At 30.2% G+C, this 25,351-nt stretch overlaps 2 protein-coding genes across 3 annotated transcripts in view; both read left to right on the forward strand.

The window, feature by feature from the left end:
• LOC143080918 (uncharacterized) overlaps window positions 1-25,351 on the forward strand; it is a 493,997-nt gene that overhangs the window by 325,643 nt on the left and 143,003 nt on the right. The window lies entirely within an intron of this gene.
• On the forward strand, window positions 48-23,678 carry LOC143078455 (uncharacterized). Its single transcript, XM_076253317.1, has 6 exons — window positions 48-258; window positions 4,795-4,880; window positions 17,618-17,938; window positions 21,315-21,380; window positions 22,307-22,361; window positions 23,525-23,678. Exons 2-6 carry the CDS (start codon window positions 4,814-4,816, stop codon window positions 23,526-23,528), a joined length of 513 nt encoding a protein of 170 aa, XP_076109432.1. The 5' UTR covers window positions 48-258; window positions 4,795-4,813; the 3' UTR covers window positions 23,529-23,678.

Consider the following 25,351-nt stretch of genomic DNA (forward strand, 5'->3'; position numbering starts at 1 on the left):
TTATTCTTTTTGATATGACTATTTCTTATATACCTATTCGGTAAAATAGTTATACAATAATGTTAAATGACTAAGTTGGGCTATCGGAAATAAAAAAAAGAATCAATTTAGGACGGAATAACATTTCTTGAGTAGAATTGTTTTACTAAAGTGTATAGTTTGATATTTCATTGAATATATATGGAATACAATTCTGTTACTGTTGAAACAGATTTTTAAGAACAGATGAATAATAATTTTAGTAAAAACGAATAAAAGGTAATGTACTCTATTATTTAAAGTTGTACAGGAAAAATATTTCTTCATATCCTCTTAGTAAACTTTCGTAGTTACTGATCAATTCTAAATATACAATAAGTAAGAAAAACAAATAAATAAAGGAATATTTTTTTCAAACATGCGAACAGTTTTATAGCCGAAAGAGATCTTAGTAATAGCCTGATTTATCTAAAGTCAACTTTGGTTTACTAAGGTCAGTTTTATTTTCAACTTATGAATTTTAATTTTGCCTGAGAAAGTTGGAGATTTAGTCTCTTTACTCGTTTCAAAGGTTGTGCAGAGGTAAAGACAAATTGAGAGAAGTTTCTTATACTTGAATTTGTTAACTTAAAGTGCTTTCAATGCTCCTTGACTTCGTACTTTTTTTTTGCCTTTTTAACTTTTTTGGATTCGAGCGTCACTGATGAGTCTTTTCTAGACGAAACGCGCGTCTGGCGTATATACAAAATTTAGTCCTGGTATCTATGCTGAGTTTATTTGCATGGTTATTTAAAGAATACAAAAACACTGGGGGGGGGGGGGGGGGGGGGGGTCATCAGCCATACAAGGGATTTTTCAATCTGTGAAAGGACTCAAAATTTTGAATTTGATAAAACAGAAAATGGATATGTGACTTTGTTGTCTCATTGGCACACATATCACATCTTTATATTTACAGGAAAACAAACGAAAGAAGTTGCTCGTGTTTTCATACAGAAAAGCTTGACGTCTCTACGTTATGAAATTGAAACTATTCGGGGCACCGGCAGAAAAAATACACACTTATTATGACAAGAATTTGATGCAACTCTCAAACAAGTGAGAGGTTTAGCTAGCTATAAAAATCTGGTCTAATCCAGCATTTTTTCATAATGTAGCAATAAAACGTTAGGAACAAATATTAAAATTTGACCTCATAAATTTTACAATCCCCTTTTCATTCCTTTCTTGCAATATAAAACTACTGTTTGTGTCATATATGTGTATATTATTATCTAGCATATTATATGACAAAATATAATTTTATTTGGGTGTTTCCATGGCAACAATCTGCATTTATTTGTTATAAAATATTATAAAAAGGGGTGGAAAAGATGTAAAATATTTCCTCAAAATTCGGCTAAGAGTAGAATTTCAATCGCTAGAAGTAATACCTTTTCTGAAACTGTTTACATATATCTTGTAAGAAATTCAATGAAAATCATATGTCTTTCGTCTCATTTAAAAAATAAATTGCAACAAAAACTTCGTGTAGAAAAAAATGTTTGTAAACATTACATAAATTTCTGGACCGATGGCCGGTCTAGCTGTGAAAACACGGAGAGTCAAACAGAAAATATAATAAAGCCCGTAAAACATAATATTGATGTTCTTATAATAACACAAACAGTACCAATAACCATCTTTGAAAGCTAAATTAGTTCTCAGCTGTCTAAAAATGAATTTTATTACACAATAACTTTCAAATCTGAAAAATCCACCGGAACCAAACTGCGAAACCAAACTCGAAACTGTGTATTGTTAAACCTAAAAAAAAAAGCTTGTACCAAGTGAGGAAGGCAGTTGTTATCCATTCGTTTGATGTGTTTAAGCTTTTGATTTTGCCATTAAATCAGGAACTTTTTGTTTTGAATTTTCCTCGGAGTTCAGTATTTTTGTGAATTAACTGTTTACCATGGTAACAAACTTTAAATTAAAATTAAACAAAAACAAAACACAGTTTTTATAAATGGAGAAGATTGAAATTAACATATATGGGATTTCGATACATTAATAAGAGACCTGTTCCTTTTGAAAGTTGTATTATTCATAAAACTTTTTAAAGGAACATTTCAATATTTTATCTAACATAGTTTCTCTGATACCAGGGTGCAGTTATACACGAACAATATATTGTGTATTAGCCTTTGCTTTACATTTGCTTATTTCAATTTAAAAATAAGAAGATGTAGTATAATTGCTCATGAGACAACTATCCACAAAAGTTTAATTGAAGTGGATATGATAACTTATGGTCACTGTACGGCCTGCAGCATTGATAAAAACCCACTCACGTTCAAATATTTCGTGTATATGTAACCAATCCAACATATACAGTGCCAAATATATACCTTTTTCCTAGCACAAAAATATATAGCACAATATATTTTTTCTTTGGCTTTAGGATTCATATATTGTCAGAAATATTAAAAGTACCAGCGACATGACGTATGTGGTTAAATTATACATTCTACCATGTATGAAGTTTTTGGGGAAATTGTATCTCGATTTACATTTTTTACTTGATTTGACAAACATAAAAACTATGTCCTTAGAGCTCGAGACACATGTGGCAGTGGTCATTAACACTTATTGATAACCTCAAAACAAATATAGTTTACAACTTCTTTAAACAATTAAGCAGGTCTAGTTTTTTACCTGGGTTGTGCACTGAAAGACATTTTTTCAAGTATAATTTCTATTAGAATTTATATTATGATTGTATACCTTCTTTTTTGTTTGTATATACAGCTCATGAACGTTCATGAGTCTTTCTTTTAGATATTTTTATTTCCCTTTTCCATCTATTGAGTTTAAGAAATACATAACCTGTAGAAATACTGGCCGTAGACTTATGCTGACGAATTTCAATACTTATACCTGACACTTGACAAGAAATTTCTATTCAACATTTGCCACAATTCAATTTTGCAAAATTAATAAAAATATAAACTTAATATAAAAAAGAAGATATGGTATGGTTGCCAATGAGACAACTCTCCACAAGAGACCAAAATGACACAGAAATTAACAATTATAGGTCACCGGACGTCCTTCAACAATGAACAAAGCCAATACCGCATAGTCAGCTATAAAAGGCCCCTAAATGACAATGTAAAACAATTCTAACGAGAAAACTAACGGCCATCTTTATGTACAAATAATGAACGAAAAAAAATGTAACACATAAACAAACGACAACCAATGAATTACAGGCTCCTGACTTGGGACAGGCACAAACATACATAATGTGGCGGGGTTAACCTTTTTTTATGTTCTTAAATTGTTTCTTTGATTAGGCTTTTTTTCAATTATAAGTATCGTAGATGAATTTGTTCTATTCTTCAATTATCCTTTTAAACAAAATTTCAAATTCATTTTTTTATGATTTCCAATGGAAATATATTGAATGGAATTTTGATGAAGATATAAATACTAACAATTCATTGATATCTAAATAACTTTTACCGTAATCTTTCTGAATGTAAACTGAATTTTAACAACTGAGTACATTTATAAGTAAAATACCAGGATTTTTTTCTTAACTGCATGAAATTCTTTAAAGTCATAGTGTTATATGAAAAAACCTTTATATCTAGACTGAACGTTGACGGAACAAAAAACAAACAAAGTTAAATTACTTGCTTTACACAGGAAAATGCAATTTTTTTTTCAGAATTTTACTCTAATTTTGATAGATTGTAAACCCAGAATTTACATTACGTTTGTGAATGATCACACTATACGGAATTCATAAATAATGTGTGCCTTTTCATCATATCTGCGTCAGCCAACTAATGATGAAGAACAACTGAATTCGAAACTCTGATGTGTAACGGTCACTACCACGAACTGGATGACCAATAAGCATCCAATAAAGTAGAATACCGCTGTTCAAAAGATAGATAACGGTTTAGGGTGGGATAAGCATCCCTCAACCTTTTGATTGTTGCCATTTGAGTATCATTTTGTTTTTATTTGAATTCAAATATTCCGCCTCTCTTTTGGAATAAATGCAATTTCATTAGTTAATATTTGTTAACTTGATTAGTTTCATCACCATCGATTACAAAAATAAAGATGTATTTCGGACTTTATAGAAAATCAATTTGAAAATATAGAATAGCTCATGAGTGACAAAAGACATAATGCCAATAGAATTTCTTGTTCGTTTAGATTTATTTTGGACTGACCACAGTAATAAATATGATCATATGGAATTCGGTTTAAAACAATTGTATACCAATTAGATGGAATATGTAGTGCTCTTTTTTTGTACATTTATTTTTTAAACAGAAATTCATGATAATGATATTGTTCAAAGTCTTATTGTTTTTAAACCGCTGTCGTATATTGTCTTTTTGAGTTTAATTATTTCATCTTCGAATCCATTTTTTATTACTGCACAGTGTTACATTTGTTGTTTTTGGCAAATTTTTCAGAAACATCTAACATTTTAAGGTTTGTTAAAGACTTTAATTTAATTTCAACGAGCATATGAGTATAAAAGAGAGACAAAAGATACCAGAGGAAACTGACAACGCCATGGCTAAAAATGAAAAAAAAAATAGTACACACGACACAACATAAAAACTAAAGAATAAGCAACACGAACCCCACCAAAAACTAGGGGTGATCTTAAGAGCTCCGGAAGGGTAGGCAGATCCTGCTCCACACGTGGCACCCGTCGTGTTGCTTATGTGATAACAAATCTGGTAAATAGTATAATTCGGTAGGTCACCAACATAAATTTGATGTTATTTAAATGTGTTTTAGGATCCACTCAGTGTATAAAATGGCACAGTTTATTGCATGGGCAGTTTTTTTGATTTTGACAATAATGTCGAAAACAGCAGAAAACAGTGAGTATACGTTTAATGTAAACTTATGTATTTGCTTTGTAATAAAGTAAATGTCAGTTGAAAATAAAATTTGGAGATGGATAGTGAAAATTGCAAATGAACTCAAGGATTAAAGGTCAAAGTTAAAAAAAAATTAAGGAACGCACAATCATATACAAAAATGAAAACATGATATATATCGTTACAATCGACAACATAAGGAATGTGCTCAGAACTCATTAAAGATGCCGAGTTATAGTTATTTACAAATGATACGAAGTTGAACAATATTTAAAAATGTGCCAAATACACCTACAAAGTAAAAAAAAAATAGCTGAGATAATGTGAACTACTCATTACGTATGTTTCGTTTTAATGTAAATATAACGGAATTTGATGAGACTGTCATCAACGTGAGAGGGTTAGCGCTATAAAACCAGGTTTAATCCACCATTTTCTACATTTGAAAATGCCTGTACCAAGTCAGGAATATGACAGTTCTTGTCCATTCGGTTTTGATGTGTTTTGTTATTCAATTTTGCCATGTGATTATGGACTTTCCAAATTGATTTTCCTCCAAGTTCAGTATTTTTGTGATTTTACTTTTTGTTATTGCATCTTAATTCCAAACTGCATGCTTGAAAATTTAACTTTTTTTCAATCAATTACTTTCTGATAAAAAAAAATGTACTTATGACCGACCATTATAACTCTTGAGACAAAAGATAACTAGAACTGTTTAATGATATTGGGCTCCCTATGAGGACGATGTTATTTCACACGAAAACCCACTGGTGAATAGTTTCAAACTAGCAAAACCAAAAAAAAAGGAAAATCATATCCTTATATATTCCTCACCTATGTAGCATACTCTTCTTCTTGCACTATACGTTAGTAGAGGCCACCATCGTACATTTCTAATTTCTAATAATTTTTCTAAATATAAACTGAATGTAAACAACTGAGTACATTTATAAGTAAAATACCAGGAATGTTTTCTTAACTCCATGAAATTCTTTAAAGTCATAGTGATATAGAAAAAAAACCTTTATATCTAGACTGAACGTTGACGGAACAAAAAACAAACAAAGTTAAAAGAGGGACGAAAGATACCAAAGGGACAGTCAAACTCATAAATCCAAAACAAACTGACAACGCCTAAATTAGGAATTTTTGATTCTCAATGCTCTTCAACTTTGTATTTATTTGGCTTTTTAACTATTTTGATCTGAGCGTCATTGATGAGTCTTATGTAGACGAAACGCGCGTCTGGCGTATAAAATTATAATCCTGGTACTTTTGATAACTATTTACTTGCTTTACACAGAAAAATGCAATTTTGTTTCAGAATTTTACTCTAATTTTGATAGATTGTAAACCCAGAATTTACATTACGTTTGCGAATGATCACACTATACGGAATTCATAAACAATGTGTGCCTTTTCATCATATCTGCGTCAGCCAACTAATGATGAAGAACAAACGAGCAAAACTAAAAGAAAAGGAAAATTTACCATATCATTTTCATATCCTTATATATTCCTCACCTATGTAGCATACGCTTCTTGTTGCACTATATGTTAGTAGAGTCCAACATCGTACATTCCTGCAGTTACTCCAGCTTTTCTCTAATTTTATAAACGGAATCAGAAGGAAATCGTTTAGTACTATAAAGCAACATATTTTTTGGGAACATTTTAAAATTTCATCAAAACTGTAAGAGAATACTTTTACTACCAAGTATTGTTATGCGTTTACTTTTCTGCATTGACTAGAGGTATTAAGGGGGGTTGAGATCTCACAAACATGTTTAACCCTGCCTCAATTTTGCGCCTGTCCCAAGTCAGGAGCCTCTGACCTTTGTTAGTCTTGTTTTATTTTAACTTTTAGTTTCTTGTGTACAATTTAGAGTTTCGTATGGCGTTCATTATCATTGAACTTGTATGTATATTTGTTTTGGGGCCAGCTGAAGGATGCCTCTGGGTGCGGGAATTTTTCGCTGCATTGAAGACCTGTTGCTGACCTTCTGCTCTATGGTCGGGTTGTTGTCTCTTTGGCACATTCCCCCTTTCCATTCTCAATTTTATTTCCTAACCACAGAGTAAGATGTAACTAGTGACAAATAAACAATCAAGAATTATTCATTTTTTTAACACATACTGAATATATCATTTATTATTCTTTTCTTAATAAAGTTCCATGATTTGTTAGGATTACTTCCATACATGTTAATTGTTTTAGTGTCAATTCTTCATTAATGTTTTTATATATTTTTTTATATAAAAGTTTCTTTTCAATCGAAGAATTGATTTCAAAAAGTTCTCAAATTATACATGCGACGCGATACACATCTTTTCTTTAGACTCTCCATCATTTACCGGAACGGATAGTTATTTTCTATTGTTCATCTGCATGTATCTGGACTTTTTGTGCTTTGGGTATTTAGATGGGTAATTTTTTAAAATGTAATCACCCATGGAAATAGTTCTAAAGGACGTAACGCAATATTGGACGCCAATGAAAACTTACTAAAACAGTTGATAATGCTTTTTTTTTTATTTAGAATAACAATTATTGATTTTGTAATACAATGTACACAAAATGTTTCATTATTCATTATTAACAAACAACTTGAGAGTCGTTATTCCATCATATAATATATAGTATCGTTTTCACTAGAATTTCACAATAATATCCACAGTTTGTTTTTCGATGCAAATCCTTGCTAAATTTCAGTCACGGATAATATCCAAGCGGGTGAGAAAATTATATTTTCCATTGAGTGCAATTTCTCTTTTGTGCATTTTCAAAATATCAAATGTGTTAACTAAGTTGATTTATGTTGTAATATTGAACACAATATCATTATTCAAAAGATAAAATTAGAGAACAATATATTTTACTTGGAATATGCGTTTAGATGTACCGTTTAAGAAATCTTCGAAATAAGTATTCGCTAGAGCTATTCAAAGAAAGGACTAAAGACGCATTTATCCAAAGTTGCATTTGAGGATTACGGTTAACACCTGGAATTGTGATTGATTGTATTTAACTGATGTTGATTTGCTATAGTAACATGTTGTACATCGTAGTCTGATTTGATGTGTTTCTGTATATTTAACATTTCATTATGTCTTTTCGTAACATACTTTATAAATACAAAATAGTAGTAGCATGCGGCAACTTTAAAAATATTTAGTTTAATAACAATTATTGAAATATTTACTTATTCAGTAATAATTCTGTTAATTAATTTTAAACCAAGTTGATGAATTTTTTATAGTTGTTTTGATGGTGTATGCGTTGAAGTTCTTTAGTCTATTTTCAACTTTTTAGTTTCGTGTATACCCGAATTTGTGTATATTTGTTTTAACATGTACAGCGCGTAAACTAATTGTAGTGTTATATAATGCTCTTTAAAAATGCCTAGTATAATTAATAATAAAAAAGCAATGAACATCTAAAGCCTAAAAACCATAATTATTAACTGTGCGTCACACATATTTACTGTTAGCAAAAGTATGAATTATTCTTAATGGGATGTTCTTATCCTATTCAGAAAACCCTAGCCATATTGGGACCATCTTTCTGGAACTTTTGATCCTAAGTGCTCTTCAACTTTGTACTTTGGCTTTTGAACTTTTTTCATCTGATCGTCACATGTTAGTCTTGTTTGGACGAAATACACGTCTGGCGTATTCAATTCTAACTTTGTACCTTTTGTTAGCTATTATTCTTGTGTTTCTCTATCCTATATGTTTTCCAATATTTTTGTATTATAGTCCTGTTATGTAATGTTGTCATTTTAATGTTATAGTTAACATTGCCATAAAAGCGGGAAGTTTGCCATGCCACAAAACCAGGTCCAAAACACCATTTGTTTCTTAAAATGTCCTGTACTCAGTCAGAAAATGGCCATTGATATGTTATAGTTCGTATTGTGTGTTACATTTTAATGTTGTGTTTCTTTTGTGTCGTTTTTATCCTCTTATATTTGATGCGTTTCCCTCAGTTTTAGTTTGAAACCCAGAATTATTTTTTTCTTAATCGATTTAAGAGTTTCGAACAGCGGTATACTTCTGTTGCCTTCATCTAGCAACATCAAAACAGTAAAGTCAGTGGTAAAGATCTATTACACACGCTTTTACGGTATCATATGATTTTATATTACAAGATAAGTATATTTGAAAGACCATCTAATAACCATAACGACCTAGATAATAATAATAATAATAATAATAATAATAATAATAATAATAATAATAATAATAATAATAATAATAATAATAATAATAATAATAATAATAATTATTATTATGATAATCTATACTTTTAAACGAGGAGACCTCATTTTGTGTGTCGCTTCTCTTCTTTCCACAATGAATTAATCATCATGCCTGTATGTCCTATAGGTACAGTGAACAGTCGCATTTGTCATCCATTCATATGATTATTCAGATTTGGTTATTTTGGGAGAAAAACGAACAAAAAGGCATCCGGATATTGCTTCCGTAGTTGGACGAAATTTTTTAAGTCAGGTTAGACTTCCGGTTTGCGTTTTTCTGTATAGTTTGAACTTTTATATACTACGAATTAAGTGTATTTTCTATCTTCTATCATTTTCAAGTTTACTATCCACGGCGGTCACATAGTTAATTCAATATAGAGGGTCTGTATAATTATCAATGACCGCCGTGGATCGATTAATAAACTGAGATTTGAAAGAAAAAAGCAAAAGCACTTTATTTACAGTAATGAATGTTCATAATATAAGCGCTTAATTATTCATAGAAAAAATGGGAATTTTGCAATAAAGAAGGAGCCGGGCTAACAGTTGTCCTGTCCCAAAGAACCTATGACTTTTGATACATTTCTGAAATTATCCGGTCATTAAATCATCTTTTACAAAATTCATGGATTACAAAAAAAGATATTGTATGATTGCCATTGAGACACCTCTCCACAAGAGACCACCTTGACACAGAAATTAAGTATAGGTCACCGTACTGCCTTCAACAACGAGCAAAGTTTATACCGCATAGTCAGCTATAAAAGGCCCCCAAATGACAATGTAAAACAATTCAAACTATAAAACTAGCGGCCTTATTTATAAACGAAAAATAAACATTTAACACATAAACAAACGACAACCACTGAATTACAGGCTCCTGACTTGAATGTTCATAACATACTTAATGTATGTTCATATTGAAATTTAAAGAAAACTAAAAATGGGAATTTGGGAAATAAAGGAGGAGGGATAAAAAAAAACCTATCCCCAAGTACTTATGACTGTTTATACTTTTCCTGAAACTTTCCAGTCATTAAATCTTTTACAAAATTCATCCCATAACACTTTACATACTTTCAACAGCGCTCTGAATGCCCGCAGTGTCGCGAGTATGTTCTAGTAATAATAATAATAATGATAATAATAATTATGAAAATTTTAATAATAATAATAATTATAATTATGAAAATATTGAAAGAAATGATCATAATGATAATAATGACAATTAAAATCAGAGAACAATTGAAGGTCTTTCCACCACTAACAAAAAGTAAAATCACAAAAATACTGAACTTAGAGAAAAATCAATTCGGAAAGTCCATAATCGCATGGCAAAATCAAATAACAAAACGCATCAAACACGAATGGACAAGAACTGCCATATTCCTGACTTGGTACAGGGATTTTTAAATGTAGAAAATAGTGGATTAAACTTGGTTGTTTTGCGCTAACCCTCTAACTTTGATGACAGTCTCATCAAATTCCGTTATATTTACATTGATGCATTAACTAAATAGACACAATAAAGAAAATAGTCAAAATATGGGTACATCAGTCATCATCGTATAACAATTTTAAAGGAACAATATATTTTAATATGGAAACATTTATATTCAGTTGAAAAGTCAATTCCTATGGCTTTATGATGTAAAAATATGAATTTAGGGCAAAGGTCAAAATATAGAACGTCGAATTTGATTATGACCTTGACCTCAATTTCAAGGTCGTAAACTAAAGTCCTCAAATCAAAATACCCTAGGTCTGTAATATGTATGGAAAATGATTAACATCATTTTACGTATTATTCTAAATATAAAAGTGGAGAAAACTTCAATTTACGGTCAACGTACCATCGCAATCAAAATGATGGTGTTATGACATGTTGCAATTAACAATTTAATAAAAATAATTTGGTGATATCTTTTAAGGTTTTGGAAAATAAGTGAAAATAAGCTGAAATCAACATTTAGAATATGACCTTTGACCTTTGACCTTGACCTCATTTTCATTTTTTCGGACCAAGGACCTCAAATCTGAAGACCCTATGTCTCTATCACTTATGGTTTACCAGGTGGAAATGCATATCTCTTGAATCAAATGAAAAAGGGGGAAAAACTCTCATATGAAGTTTCCGAATAGCTTCGGTTCAATAAATATCCTTATCCTAAAGATGTAACGAGCAATTTGGTAAAATAAATTTGTCGTAATCTTGTATGGTTGCGAAGGAGTAGTGGCCACAAGGAAAACAGTGTTTGGGGAGATAACTCTTACAATGTAAAATATTTTGTTACACGATTTTATTTTTTAAAGCGAATAAACTATGTGATATCATATTCCAAATATGTAAGCGACATCTTATGAAACAAAAATATATCACAAGAAAAAAAAATAGGCAGAAGACAAAAAATTATAATTTAAAACAAATTGTTCAGAGAACAATTGAAAGTCTTTCTACTAGTAAAGATCTATTTTTATATTGAAATATGAAAAATCAGTTTAAAATGTTAGTTCCTATGGTTTTCTGATGTATTACTATATAAAATTGAGAATGTAAATGAATTCCAAAGCATAGGTCAAAATCTAGAACGTCCAATTAGCTTATGACCTTGACATCAATTTCAAGGTCACAAACAAAGGATCTTAAATCAAAAGACCCCAGGCCTGTAATATTTATGGTTAATGAGTTATATCACTTTACGTGTAATTCTAAATAAAGTATGGGTGAAAATTCCAATTAATTGTCTACGTACCCGTTCAACCAAAATATATAAGTAAGGACATGTCGCAACTAACAATTTTCTAAGAATAATTTGTCAATATCTTTTAAATCAATAGATTTTTGAAAATACGTGAAAATAAGCTGATATCAAAATTTAGAATATGACCTTGACCTTTTATGTTGTCCTTATCTTCATTCTTTTGGACCAAGGATCTCAAATCAAGAGACCCTAGGTCTCTATCACTTATGGTTTACCAGTTAGAAATGATTATCACTTGAATCAAATAAAAAAGGGGAAATAACTCTCATATGGAGTTTCCGAATAGCTCCGGTTCAAATAAATATCCTTATCCTGAAGATGTAACGAGCAATTTGGTAAAATAAATCTGTCGTAATCTTTAACGGTTACGGAGGAGTAGTGGCCACAAGAAAAACATTGTTTGGGAAGGTAACTCTTTCAACGTTAAGTATTTTGTTACGTTGTTGTCAGTTTTTAAAGCACATAAACTTTACGATATCATACTCCAAATATCTAAGCGACATCTTTTGAAACACCAATACTACGCATGAAAAATATTAGGCGGAAAAAAAAGAATAATAATTAAAAACCAATTGTTCAGAGAGCAATTGAAGGTCTTTCCACCAGTCAATATCTATTTTGTTATCAAAATATTAAAAATCAGTATCAAATGTCATTTCCTATGGCTTTAGGATGTATAAATATGAATTTAAAGCAAAGGTCAAAATCTAGAACGTGCAAATTACCTATGACCTTGACCTCAAATTAAGGTCATAAACCATGTATCTCAAATCAAAAGACCCTAGGCCTTTACTATGTATGGTAAACGAGTTATATTACTTTACGCATGATTCTAAATATAAGATGGGCGAAAACACATATTTATTGTTTACGCACCCTTTCAACCAAAATTTATAAGTAACGGCATGTCGCAAGTAACAATTTAGTGAAAATAAGATGTTGATATGTTATAAGGTTTTGAAAACTAGTAAAAATAAGCCAAAATAAAAATTTAGAATATGACCTTAACCTTTGACCTTGACCTTATTTTAATTTTCTTGGACCAAAGACCTCAAATCAAAAGACCCTAGGTCTCTATCACTTATGGTTTACCAGTTAGAAATGGAAATCACTTATATCAAATACATAAGGGGGAATGACTCTCATATGGAGTCTCCGAATAGCTTCGGTCAAAACTAAACACCTAATCCTGAAGATGTAACGAGCAATTTGGTAAAATAAATTTGTCGTAATCTTTAACGGTTGCAAAGAAGTAGTGGCCACAACAGTGTTTGGGGAGATAACTCTTACAACGCAAAGTATTTATTTACGCGGTTGTCAGTTTAAAAGCGTATAAACTATACGATATCATATTCCAAATATCTAAACGACATCTTTTGAAACAACAAAATTACGCAAGAAAAAAATTAGGCGGAAGAAAAAAAAAATAATAATAATAATAATGATCAGAACAAAATCAAAAGGTCTTTCCACAGAAAGGTGGAAAAACCTAATAATCAGAACAAAATCTAAAGGTCTTTCCACGCAAAGGTGGGAAGACCTAATAATCAGAACAAAATCAATAGGTTTTTTCACGGAAAGGTGGAAAGACCTAATTATAATAATCAGAACAAAATCTAAAGGTCTTTTCACGGAAAGATGGCAATACCTAATGTTTATGATACTTACAATAAAATTTGTAAAATGTAATCAAAGTATTGATTATGGTGCAGTATATTTTTTTTGATCGTTATTAATAAAACAATTTCTTGTACTTTTTTATATACCTGTAAACGAGTATTTGTTTTCTTAAAACAAATTAGTTCATAAGACTGTTAAGTAAAATCAGAAGTCTCACCAAGAATTTTTTTTTAGATGCAACAGACAATTGCATATACTAATTACTATAAATAGTCTGATGAAAAACATATATTTTGTCTATGTTTGAGTTGTCCAAATACATTCATTATAACCTTTTATGTTTGTATTTGTTGTTCACACATCGTTGTCAATATAATAGTTTTGATATCGACTGTCAAGTAGGGACAATGTTTAGCTACAAGTAGGTATAAAACAAGGTTTTTATAAAAAGTCAGGAAAAAGACAGTTGTTAACCATTCGTTTGATGTGTTTCTGCTTTTGATTTCCCATTTGCTTAGAGACTTCTCCCAATAATGATGTTTAAGTATATAAGTAGAAATAATCTTATTTTCTAAATATTAACTGGAATTTAAATAATTTAGATAGATGAATGTTTTTATTTGTATTGAAAAAATATTTTCTGGAAAAGAAAAAATATAATAAATAGTAAACGATTCACAAAATAGTTATAAAAAGTTGAGCAAGTAGAAGCTATCTAAACCTTAATTACCCCGCCAAATCCAAAACTACATTGAAAACAAAGGAAACGAAGGTTACATGGAATTGTCAATTGATCATTGAACTTTTAAATGTTTTTATTTAATGCATGGAAGAGTCACACGAATGTGACCTACCGAACTATACTATTTACTGGATTTGTTATAATATGAGCAACACAACGAGTGACACATGTGGAGCAGGATCTGTTTGCCCTTCCAGAGCACCTGATATCACCCTCATTTTTTATTGGGGTTCTTGTTGCTTATTCTTTAGTTTTCTGTGTTGCGTCGTGTGTACTTTTTTTTTTTTCTTTTTCATTTTTAGCCATGGCGTTGTCAGTTTATTTTCGATTTATGAGTTTGAATGTCCCTCCGGTATCTTTCGCCCCTCTTTCACACTTATCCATTAGCGGTTTTGGATGATCAAGCATCCTAACAATCAACTTTTAGCAATATTTGTAAAATAAACTGAAAACACTTTTGATCAAACAGTTATGAATTTTGAGTAATGATATGCATTACAGTGCTTCTAAGTTTTCCGGTCAAATCAGAAATGTCAACGTGTTGAAAGCCAAATACTTAAAGTCGTGAGAAACTAAAGTTTTATTTTCTGAAAGATCATTGTTAGAATATGCGACATTGTTAGTCTATTCAATATATTCAAACAGACCTTGTCAAACTTTAATTATCTTTGCAGGGTCTTTTTAGTACAAAACTTAAATTCTTTTATGAATTTGTTTTGTAAAAATCACCGTTTAAAATTATATTGCGTTGTTAATAAAGTGGGTAGTTAAAAGGAGTAATAAGTTGTTTACAGTGTCAAAATATCAACATCAATATTTATTGCGTTTCTAAATATAAAGCAAATTCCCAAAACATGACAAAGAATAAGAAACATGGGCTAATTTTCTGAAAACATGCAATTACTTTAAAGAAAAATATTTGACAGACTGTCTATTTAAATGATATTGAAAGATTAAGATATTTCTATAAGGTATATTTGGTCTTTGTAAATTACACAATTATATGATCTTCAAAAAGTTGAATCGATTAGACTTGAAAATGAATTGCTATATTCCAACGACGCCAAATTACCCATCTTTGTGATAAGATGAAATGCGAGACCTCCATTTAAAAATCATGAAAGCTTTTCAATAATTTAAACTATTCAATTCACATCAATAATTTATAGGATATTTTCTCAACCTTTATCAACAAAGTGTTTTGTATATTTTCTATCTATTTTTTCGCTGAAGACTATTTCGAGAAATAAGAAGCGTTTTACGTTTCAACTGAGGTTAACAACTCTGTTTTTTGTGAAAGATTGAATATACACGCTATAGAAACATTTGGCTAAAAGTATTGCGCCTCCTAAATGGCTGCATGCACAAACAAAATTACTTTTAAGTGTCTGTTTATAATTTAATTAGTAATCTTTCATGTTTTAACGCAAAACGTTAAATACGAGTGTGTACTCAATGCTTAATTAATTAACAAAAAATCATTGCAGTTTAGTCAAACGGAATACTAAAACATGTAAAAGGGCGGGTAACTGGGCCACACGGACAAATTCTTACAAACTTAACACGAAATCTAAATAATAAATACAGCGAACAGACTACATATAATTCTAATGCAATTATTTTGTAACAATTGTTCTGATTGGATGACAGCAAGCGTAAAATTCTCTATCTCCTTGTCTGTAACTAAGGAAGCCGACATTTTGAATTTCGGAATGTATTGACATGTTATTTCTACAATAATAAACAAAAAACTCACTTGTTGCGCCTAAAAATCTTCTTTTTATGAAATTTTATTACAATCTGAAGCGGCACAGAAGCCAGAAAACGCCCGGTGTTTATGTTTGACGCCGGAAGCATACCTATGACGTCACCTAGTGTAGGGACCAAAGAAGATAACATCTTTTCGCGGAATTTTCTTTAATGAAGATTTTATACTGAAATAATGATTGAAATTTAATTATGAACTTGCTTTGCATTAGAATAGAGATAACTGTATTGTATTTGAAGCTTTGCGGACGTCCATCGGTAGTTTTACTGTCACAAATTTAGTTTACCTGGCGACGCGGAGCTTCAAATACAATACAGTTATCTCTTAAGTGACTAAAGGTGTAATATCTCTATTGGTTTTCCCCTGTATTTCTCAAAAAGGTGTAGAATAGATCTTTTTTTTAAATAAAGAAATACTATCATGAGTAACTTTTTATCCTATCCAGTACTACAGACAAAATTTCACATACTAGTTCAATGCATAGAAGATAATAACCATAACATGAGGTTAATGAATCAAATTGTTTTCCTGTATACAAGCTTTAGTAACAATGTTACCACGTCCGCTCTGTGTTTTCATCAAAGGTATTTCTATTTGTATCCATTTGATGAGTTTGGCTTTTTTCAACTGTTTTTTTTTATAGCTTGTTCTTATGTTGTGCTATTATATAACTGTCCCAGGTTAGGGGACGGTTAGGATCGCATTTACATGTTTTACTCCGCCACTTTCTGTACGTATGTGCCTGTAATTCAGTGGTTGTCGTTTGTTGATGTGTTACATATTTGTTTTTCGATCATTTTTGGTACATAAATTAGGCCGTTACTTATTGTTGTTAATTTTTAGTTATTTGGTCTCTTGTGGATAGTTTCCACATTGACAATCATACCACATCTTCTTTTATTATCAAGCTTAAAAAATATTCCACGGACACCTCAAATAAAAAATAGATAATGCTTTAACAAAGATATATGTTGAAGACAAAAATTGTTTAGTTTACTGCAATGCTATTTTTGATTAATTTCCTTCAACTGTGAAATTCAAATATTTTTTTATTGCATTGGTAAGTAGGTGAATTGTCAACGACTGTCAACTTCCGAGGAATATTTTTTTCGCCCTTTAGTTGTATACAACCAAATGTGACGTACTATGATTTGGTGGTATCACACCTATATTAACAGGAAATTACTGACCTATATCAGCAGGAAACTATTAACGGTACAATAAAACGAACACAAAACATTCAGTTTAAACAGACATTCCCATTTGATTTATCCCTCTTTCATAAAAACAATTGACAAACATTCATCCCAATAAACCCTTGACATAGCTAGATTGATTTGAAGAATATAATTTATAGAAATAGTTTTACAAATAACATTAATATTATCTTCACACCAAAAAATATCATAAATTGTATATTATCTGATCATACTGACTCTAGCAATTTGTAATAAATGATTCTATTCTGATTTTTTTCAAATAAGTCTTTTGTAGGGTTTACAGCACATTAAATTTATTTCTAATTGAAAGATTATGATATACCACTTTCATTTATGCATAAATATATTTTGTTTTAGCACAAGTTAGTGTAACCTTTGAAGGAAGAAAAAGTGGAAATACTGTTTTATTCAACTGCAGCATTGGCACTGCTCCACCGTCGAAAACAATTCAGTTTTTGGTTGATTCTGTATCAGCAAACGATGTTCGTCTGTATGAGGGAAAGTGTTACTTAACCCACACAGGCAGTGCTTGCAATATACATCAATGCCAATGTTCCCAGGATGGGAAACGTTACTACTGGGTCTACGAGGAACCAAAGGAAAAATTTACTGCCACTTGCAAAGCTAAAATTAATGACAAATGCACTGCATATGCAAATATTCAATTCACAGCATCCAGTAAGTATTATATGTGTTTGAGATTATATGACCAGAGAACTAATAAAACCTAAAAAATAATGTCACTTTCCTGACTTGACAAAAGCATTTTCCGCAGATAAAATGGATAAACTGGTTTAAATGTGAACTTAGGGACCGTTCAATATTTACCAGATGGATGGGCCGGTGCATTCTTAATATTGTTTCATTAAAAAAGCTAACGCCCATCCTTTTAAATTGTGAAAAAAAGTCCTTGCCCATCTAAAAAAATCTATAATAAAGTCCTTGCCTCTCTAGAACTATAAGACAATCAAAAATAATTTAGGTTCTTTTTCTATTTTAAAGTTTTTAAAAATTTATATCTTGAAATCAAAGAATAAACTTTGGTGCTAATACAAAATTTAAAATGTGCTATAGTATGTATACATTTAGTTCAAATATGAATATTCCTTTATCTGTTCTACTTTTGGAAAAAGAAATTATGGTCCTTTTAAGCAAATATAGGCAGGCATGTTTTTGAATTTGATGCAGCCTATTTCGCCTATTAATTAATTCCCTAAATTTGACAACTAAACACCAAACTATCAAAAATTTAAAAACCTAGCATTCTGTAAGATTGATATATAAATGAGAAAGCTGTACAGTTATATGAAAATCTAAGTTATTTGAAAAAGTTAAAAAAAATTTAAAGGTGACCAGTCACCATCCAAATTTGGTCCAAACTTAAAATTGCAACTTTTTTTAAAGCTATTAACTAAATCCATAAAAATGACAGAAAAAAAACAAAGTACTAAACAGCCTGGCATTCAGTAAGATCAATATAAAAATGATTTAGCAGTAGAGTTTTATGAAAATGCAAGTTGATTTGAAAAAGTTATGAACAAATTTAAAGATGACTATCTTGAAATAACCTAAAACAGAAAATTTAGCTTTTTCTTAAACCTTTTCATTAAATCCATAAGAATGACAGCAGCACACCAAACTACCAAACAACTTCGCATTCGTTTGGATCAATATATAAATGAAATAGCTGTAAAGTTTTATGGAAATCCATGTTGATTTGAAAAAGTTATAAAAAAAATTAAAGATGACTATTTGGATTTAGCATAAACTGAAAATTTGAGCTTTTTCTTAAACCTTGTTATTAAATCCGTAAGAATGACAGACATACACCAAACTACCAATCAACATGGCATTCTGTAAGTTCAATATATAAATGAAAAGGCTGTATAGTTTTATGAAAATCCAGGCTGATTTAAAAAAGTTATAAAAAACATTAAAGATGACTATCTAGATTCAGCCTAAACTTAAAATTCTAGATTGTTTTTACCTATTTATAAAATCCATAAAAATGACAGCAATACACCAAAGTACCAAACAAACTGGTTTTCTGTAAGATCAATATATAATTGAGATAGCTCTTGAGTTTTATGAAAATCCAAGTTGATTTGAAAAAGTTATAAAAAAAATTAAAGTTGACTATCTGAATTTAGCCTAAAATGAAAATTTGAGGTTTTTTTTCTTACCTATTAATAAAATCCATAAATTTAACAGCAAGACACCTAACTACCAAACAACCTGGTTTCCTATAAGATCAATATATTAATGAATAAGCTGTATTGGTTTTTGAAAATCCAAGTTGATTTGAAAAATTTACAAAAAAAATTAAAGTTGACTATCTGAATTTATCCCTAACTAAAAATTTGAGCTTTTTTTTCTTACCTATTAATTAAATCCATAAATTTAACAGCAATACTCCAAACTATTAAACAACTTGGTATTCCATAAGGTCAAAATAATTTATAAGATAGTTCGAACAGAAAATTTTAGCTTTTTTAATCCTTAATTAAATCCTTAAAGTTGAAAGAAATGAACCAAGCTACCAGTTTTTGAGTGCCCGCAAAAGAAATTTCTTACACACCAATAAAATGGATAAAAAAAAATTCTATAAAATATGTTCTGGCACATCCACTAAGTATTTAAAAAAAAGTTCTTGCCCATCCAAATATTTCCACAAAAAAAGTGCTTGCCCCGCCCCATTTTGCACCGGCCCATCCATCTGATAAATATTGAACGGTCCCTTATAGTAATCATCTATGTCACAAAATTAGGTGTAATTTTGTACACAACTTTGGCTCGTTGTTCTGTTACTGAAAATCGATACAAATAATGCATATATCTCTTAATATTACTGATTGTATCTTTTCCAAATAGGTAAATATTTGTATAGAAAGCACATTAAATATGAGAAAAACGATTTTAAAGTTTCTATCTGTATAATTTTTTAGACTTAGATTTTTCGAAAAAAATATATGTTGTCGTTGCATGAATTTCTGTTTTTGTAATGTAAAATAATCATGACAAAGCCCATTTATTGTAACTTTACATGAAAACCAGGTTCAACCTATTTTTCCTCTCGGGAATTTGACAATTATTTTGTATTCATTCTGTTGGTTATCATTTTGACAGTATTTATGAACTAGAACCTTGTGGTAAGATATATATCCAATGCGACACATATTCGATATAGATGTAATAATGTTCGATTACAATTGTCCCGCTTGCGTTCGTCTTTGTTTTTACTTGTTCTTGTTTATAAAATTAAAATTGAGAATGGAAATGGGGAATGTGTCAAAGAGACAACAACCCGACCAAATAAAAAACAACAGCAGAGGGTCACCAACAGGTCTTCAATGTAGCGAGAAATTCCCGCACTTGTTAATGAGTTTTTCGGCGATTTTGATTTTTTTAAAGAACAGATTAGTTGTTACAGTAGTTTGATTCGAACGCCAATGATGTGTTGTGTACACATTTGGAGCAAAATCAATCTACTTATTCTGTCTATCAGAGCTCCACCGGTATTAAAGTGGTTTGTGTTGCTCAGTCTCTAGTTTTTCAAAGTGTTTTAGCTAAACTGTTGTTTTTTGTTTTTTTTTGTAGTTTTCTTCTTCCATTTTGCCCAGGTGTATTTATTACGGTTGTTCAATACACACATGTATTTAAAAAATATATATAATTATTAAGTAGTCTCGTATTATCTTCAACGGAGTTTTAACTAAGGGGATAGGGGTGTCTTCTCTATACCCCTGTATCTTTATAGGGGAGTACTGTTCACTTTTGTTTTGTTGCCTGCAATATCGATACAAACCGTATTACTAAACAATAATAAACTGTTTCATGATTATGCTTATCAAGAGTAAAATCACAAAAATACTGAACTTCGGAAAGTCCATAATCCCATGGCAAAATCAAATAATAAAATGCATCAAAAACGAATGGACAAAAACTTTCATATTCCTGACTTGGTACAGGCATTTTCAAATGTAGAAAATGGTGGGTTAAACCTGGCATAAAATGATGGCTAATGAAAATCTGACATCATTTTTGTTTTGTTTAGATTTGTCACCCCATGGAAATAGAGTAACGTCCTGCAAGACAAGCAGTGCAATTAGCTACGTCAGAGGTAAGAAGAATCTTTGTTTTATTTTGCATATAAGTTGCAGTTTTGGTAATTCTCTTCACGTGAACTATTTTGAAGAGAATTATTTTATTCTTCAAAGAAAAAAGACAGGGCTTTGATTTAAGTTGATTTAACACTTGACTGCCATCTATGCTACATGTTGTACTACGAGCGATAGCAAGGAGTATAAAATCAGCATGAAATATGGTAACATATTCACGACTCACTGAATTATTTTCATCCTTTTTTTGAAACGACGTTTTTTTTTTCAGGACGTGAAGTTTAATATCAAATGATATCGTTGTTCGGTATGTGAAGTCAAAGACGTAAACATGTCATATTTTTCTGGTACTCGAAATTCAACTATTAAAAAAATTAAGAGCAGCAAGAGTGTATTTTACAACATGTGTGTACTCAAAGTGTTTACAGTACGTCATTTGAGAGATTTCTCATAAGGTAACTCGTCTTACTGACCTAATGAGGCTTGTGATTGGTATTGATTATATGTAAAACACCATCCATGTACTAGGCATGTATGACTGCTATTGATCTGTATTCATCGAAGGACAAAACCATGATTGAAGCCAGGATACTGTTCTGTAGATTAATCACATATTACTAAAGAAATATTTGAATTTTAAGTTTGATTTTATTGTTATGTGTCAGTAAGAGTCGATAGTTTAATGACGCCATTTGCAACGATTTACATCGAGTAAGTCGTTCGTAAAAGCATTTGAATTTAGAGTATTTTTAAGTTTGATTTCGACGTATGTTTTTAAATTTCCCTTTAGTATCTTTCGTCTTTCCTTTCTTAAAGGTAGTTTTGAATTAAGAATGCAATACATATACATAAAAATGCGAACAACTCTTTATTTGATATTTTCCTGACATTTTTCTTCAGAGTTTGAAGTTATTTTTTCTAATTATAGGTTACACTTCATATATCTTGACTTGCATAGTGTTATTGATATCAGTGATACTTGGGTGAGTAATTTTGAAAATTAGCGTTTACTCATACTTTTCAAAAGTATTATGTAAGGTTATTCAAACAGGCCAATAAGAAGCCAATTTTCTGATGCAAAATGAATTTGTTTTTCGTTTTATATGTTATATTTGTTATTCTCGTGGGATTTTGTCTGATGCTTGGTCCGTTTCTGTGTGTGTTACATTTTAATGTTGTGTCGTTGATTTCCTCTTATATTCATTGTGTTTCCCTCGGTTTTAGTTTGTTACCCCGATTTAGTTTTTTGTCCATGGATTTATGAGTTTTGAACAGCGGTATACTACTGTTGCCTTTATTTATTAAACGAAATCCGTTTTGACTGATTGTCTGGAATTGATAACATGTTTTTTTAATTAAAAATCCAGTGCTGATTGAATTACAAACTTGTGTGGATATTGTTATACGATTATATGTATATTTTTTAAACAACTTCTGAAAGATAGGTAATTTTGGAAGCAGAGTTTCAGGTAATTTAATTAAAGCAGCGTCTGGTAAACAATATTCAAATATCAGATATCGATTGCAACAAAAGTAAACACGGATCTAAACACCATAGGAAACAAACTTTGGGAATATAGTCATTCTTAATTTGAATTCCAACATTTATATTGATGTCGTATCACAATGCTGTCAATCAGTAACATGGGCCACAAATGATCAATGGCAAATCAATTGTTTTGCCGAAAAAGATTGCATTTGGGTCAGCACTCCTTGTACGTTTTTGGTGATCTGTTAATGACTCTGATTGTTATTTTTTGTTATATTCAATTTGTCCTTCTAAACAAATATCCATAACAAATATTGTAGAACTACATGTTATGTAAACGAAATCGTAATCATACGTTAACAAATTGTACTGGGTCGATATCTCTTAATTAAAGGTATCTTCTGTCTTTAAATGATATAAATTGCCTAAACCTAATGGCGAATTTGATAGTAGGAAAACAAAGTTTGCAATGGACATGGACAGGGATGGCCTTTGTCTGTTTTTTAGTATCATGTGAATGCTGCTCATACGTTATTCTTGTTTCATTAGAATTCCACAAACATGTATATACATTATAGAGCTGCTCAAATTAGGGCTGTCATAAACTAAGAAATCGAAAACAAATGGTTGTTTTTCAAACCACGATTTTCTTTTCAGATGACGCAAGAGATGTTAGCGCATGGAGTACTGATAGCAATTTATGGTCACACTTCTTCCACCATTTTACAGTGAACAAAAAGACGATCGTGCAAAACACCGATGTTTGTTAATTATATAAGTGTTAATCTCTAAATTATATTATGCAGTTATATTTCATTGTTGTTTTGCTTTTGTGTTCGCATTTGATTTTCCCCAAATACATATACTTTCTATGGTAGTTCTTACACAAATGTGTTCAACTCGATATGAATTGATACCTTGATACACCAGATTACCTTGAACGAACCGTATTTATATAACAATTAAGATAATTAGTTATCAAAGGTAAATGAAGCATTAATTTAGGTTTACTGTGTTGCTTTTTACAGCTTTTTACGATTAAACCTTTGCCTTTCATACGAAATGAATTTCAGGAGTATAAATTTTCTTCCTTATTAGACAGTTAAATTAGTGTTTAAAAATTGTTCGTAACATTTAAAAAAAAAGAAAAATCAAGTTTTCTCAAGTCATATTATATACAACGTAGCTCATTATTTTAACTAAAATGAAAACATAATACAAATATGTGATCAGACTATATGGTTTTAATTAAAGATCATACTTTTGTTTATGAACATTAACATTCCTGGCTGCTTATTAACAAAAGTTGTATTCACGAATACGTTAACATCATTTGGCCATGGGAGTATTCACTTTGGTAATACTAAAATCTGGACTTATTTTTAAATTCAACAACTTAACGCAATTTTCAGTATTGCTCAATATTTTTTGCATTAAATTTTGTGTTTTTGAATGCTCGTAATAGAAACAAAGCCGTAACCTTTCTTTTATAATTATAGATGTAAAAGTATATTTGTTGAATTCTGATGACTATTTCATATTGTGAAAATTGTGTTTCATAATATTTTTATGCATTATTTCTAAAATAAAAATTGTTTATATATTAAATTACAATACTAATTGATATCTGCCAGTTGAAAAAGTGATACGATATGCCAGATCTTGACTTTCTTGTTATTTGTTTCTTGATAAAGGATTGTTGATCGCAGGGAAGTTATTTAAAAGGAAATATGTGTAATATTGACAAGATGGCAAAAATAGTTTTTCTCTGACTGTTTATGACGTCTTTACACTAAATCCAGTTGGTATTGGCTGTGTACATATTGTTAATGTGGTCTTAGATGCATGATTTTTTTTTATTAGTTGTTATTATTTTTTTCTTGAACTATACATATATTCTTTATTCTTAAGATTTCTTGTTACACTTCAACTTCACTGTCCACGTGCCAGTTGAGTATTCCTGTGTAAAAACCTCTGAGTTGCCAGGAACATACTCAGAATATAATAAACAATATTAAAATATATGCAAATTATTTTATTAAATCAATTTCTTCAAATTTATAAAAAAATCATCTTTGAGAAATTATTTTTGCTTTCATTCATAACCCTTCTTAATTCCTTATAAACAACTCATACACATCTATATATTTCAATTTTTGCTCTGAAACATAGTTTGACTTGAAAATGCAAAAACCTAAAAGTAGTTAAAACATAATAATACTTATGTGATATTTTGTATACAATTACTATATGTTTAACTGATATCTAATTTTTAAAATTGAGTTGTGCAAGAAGATGTTCCACTTTATACCAAAAGTCTTTTAAGAAAGAACATGTTATAAAGAAATGAAAGTAATCTTCTTCATCTGATTTACAAAAATTACATCTACTATTATTTGAAGTTTTCCATTTAAAAAGTAATTGCTTTGTGAGAATAATATAATTAAGCAGTGTCCATCTGAACATTTTTAAATTTCTTGTCTT

The sequence above is a fragment of the Mytilus galloprovincialis genome, chromosome 6, assembly GCF_965363235.1.
Source record: "Mytilus galloprovincialis chromosome 6, xbMytGall1.hap1.1, whole genome shotgun sequence".
Taxonomy (NCBI): Eukaryota; Metazoa; Mollusca; class Bivalvia; order Mytilida; family Mytilidae; genus Mytilus; species Mytilus galloprovincialis.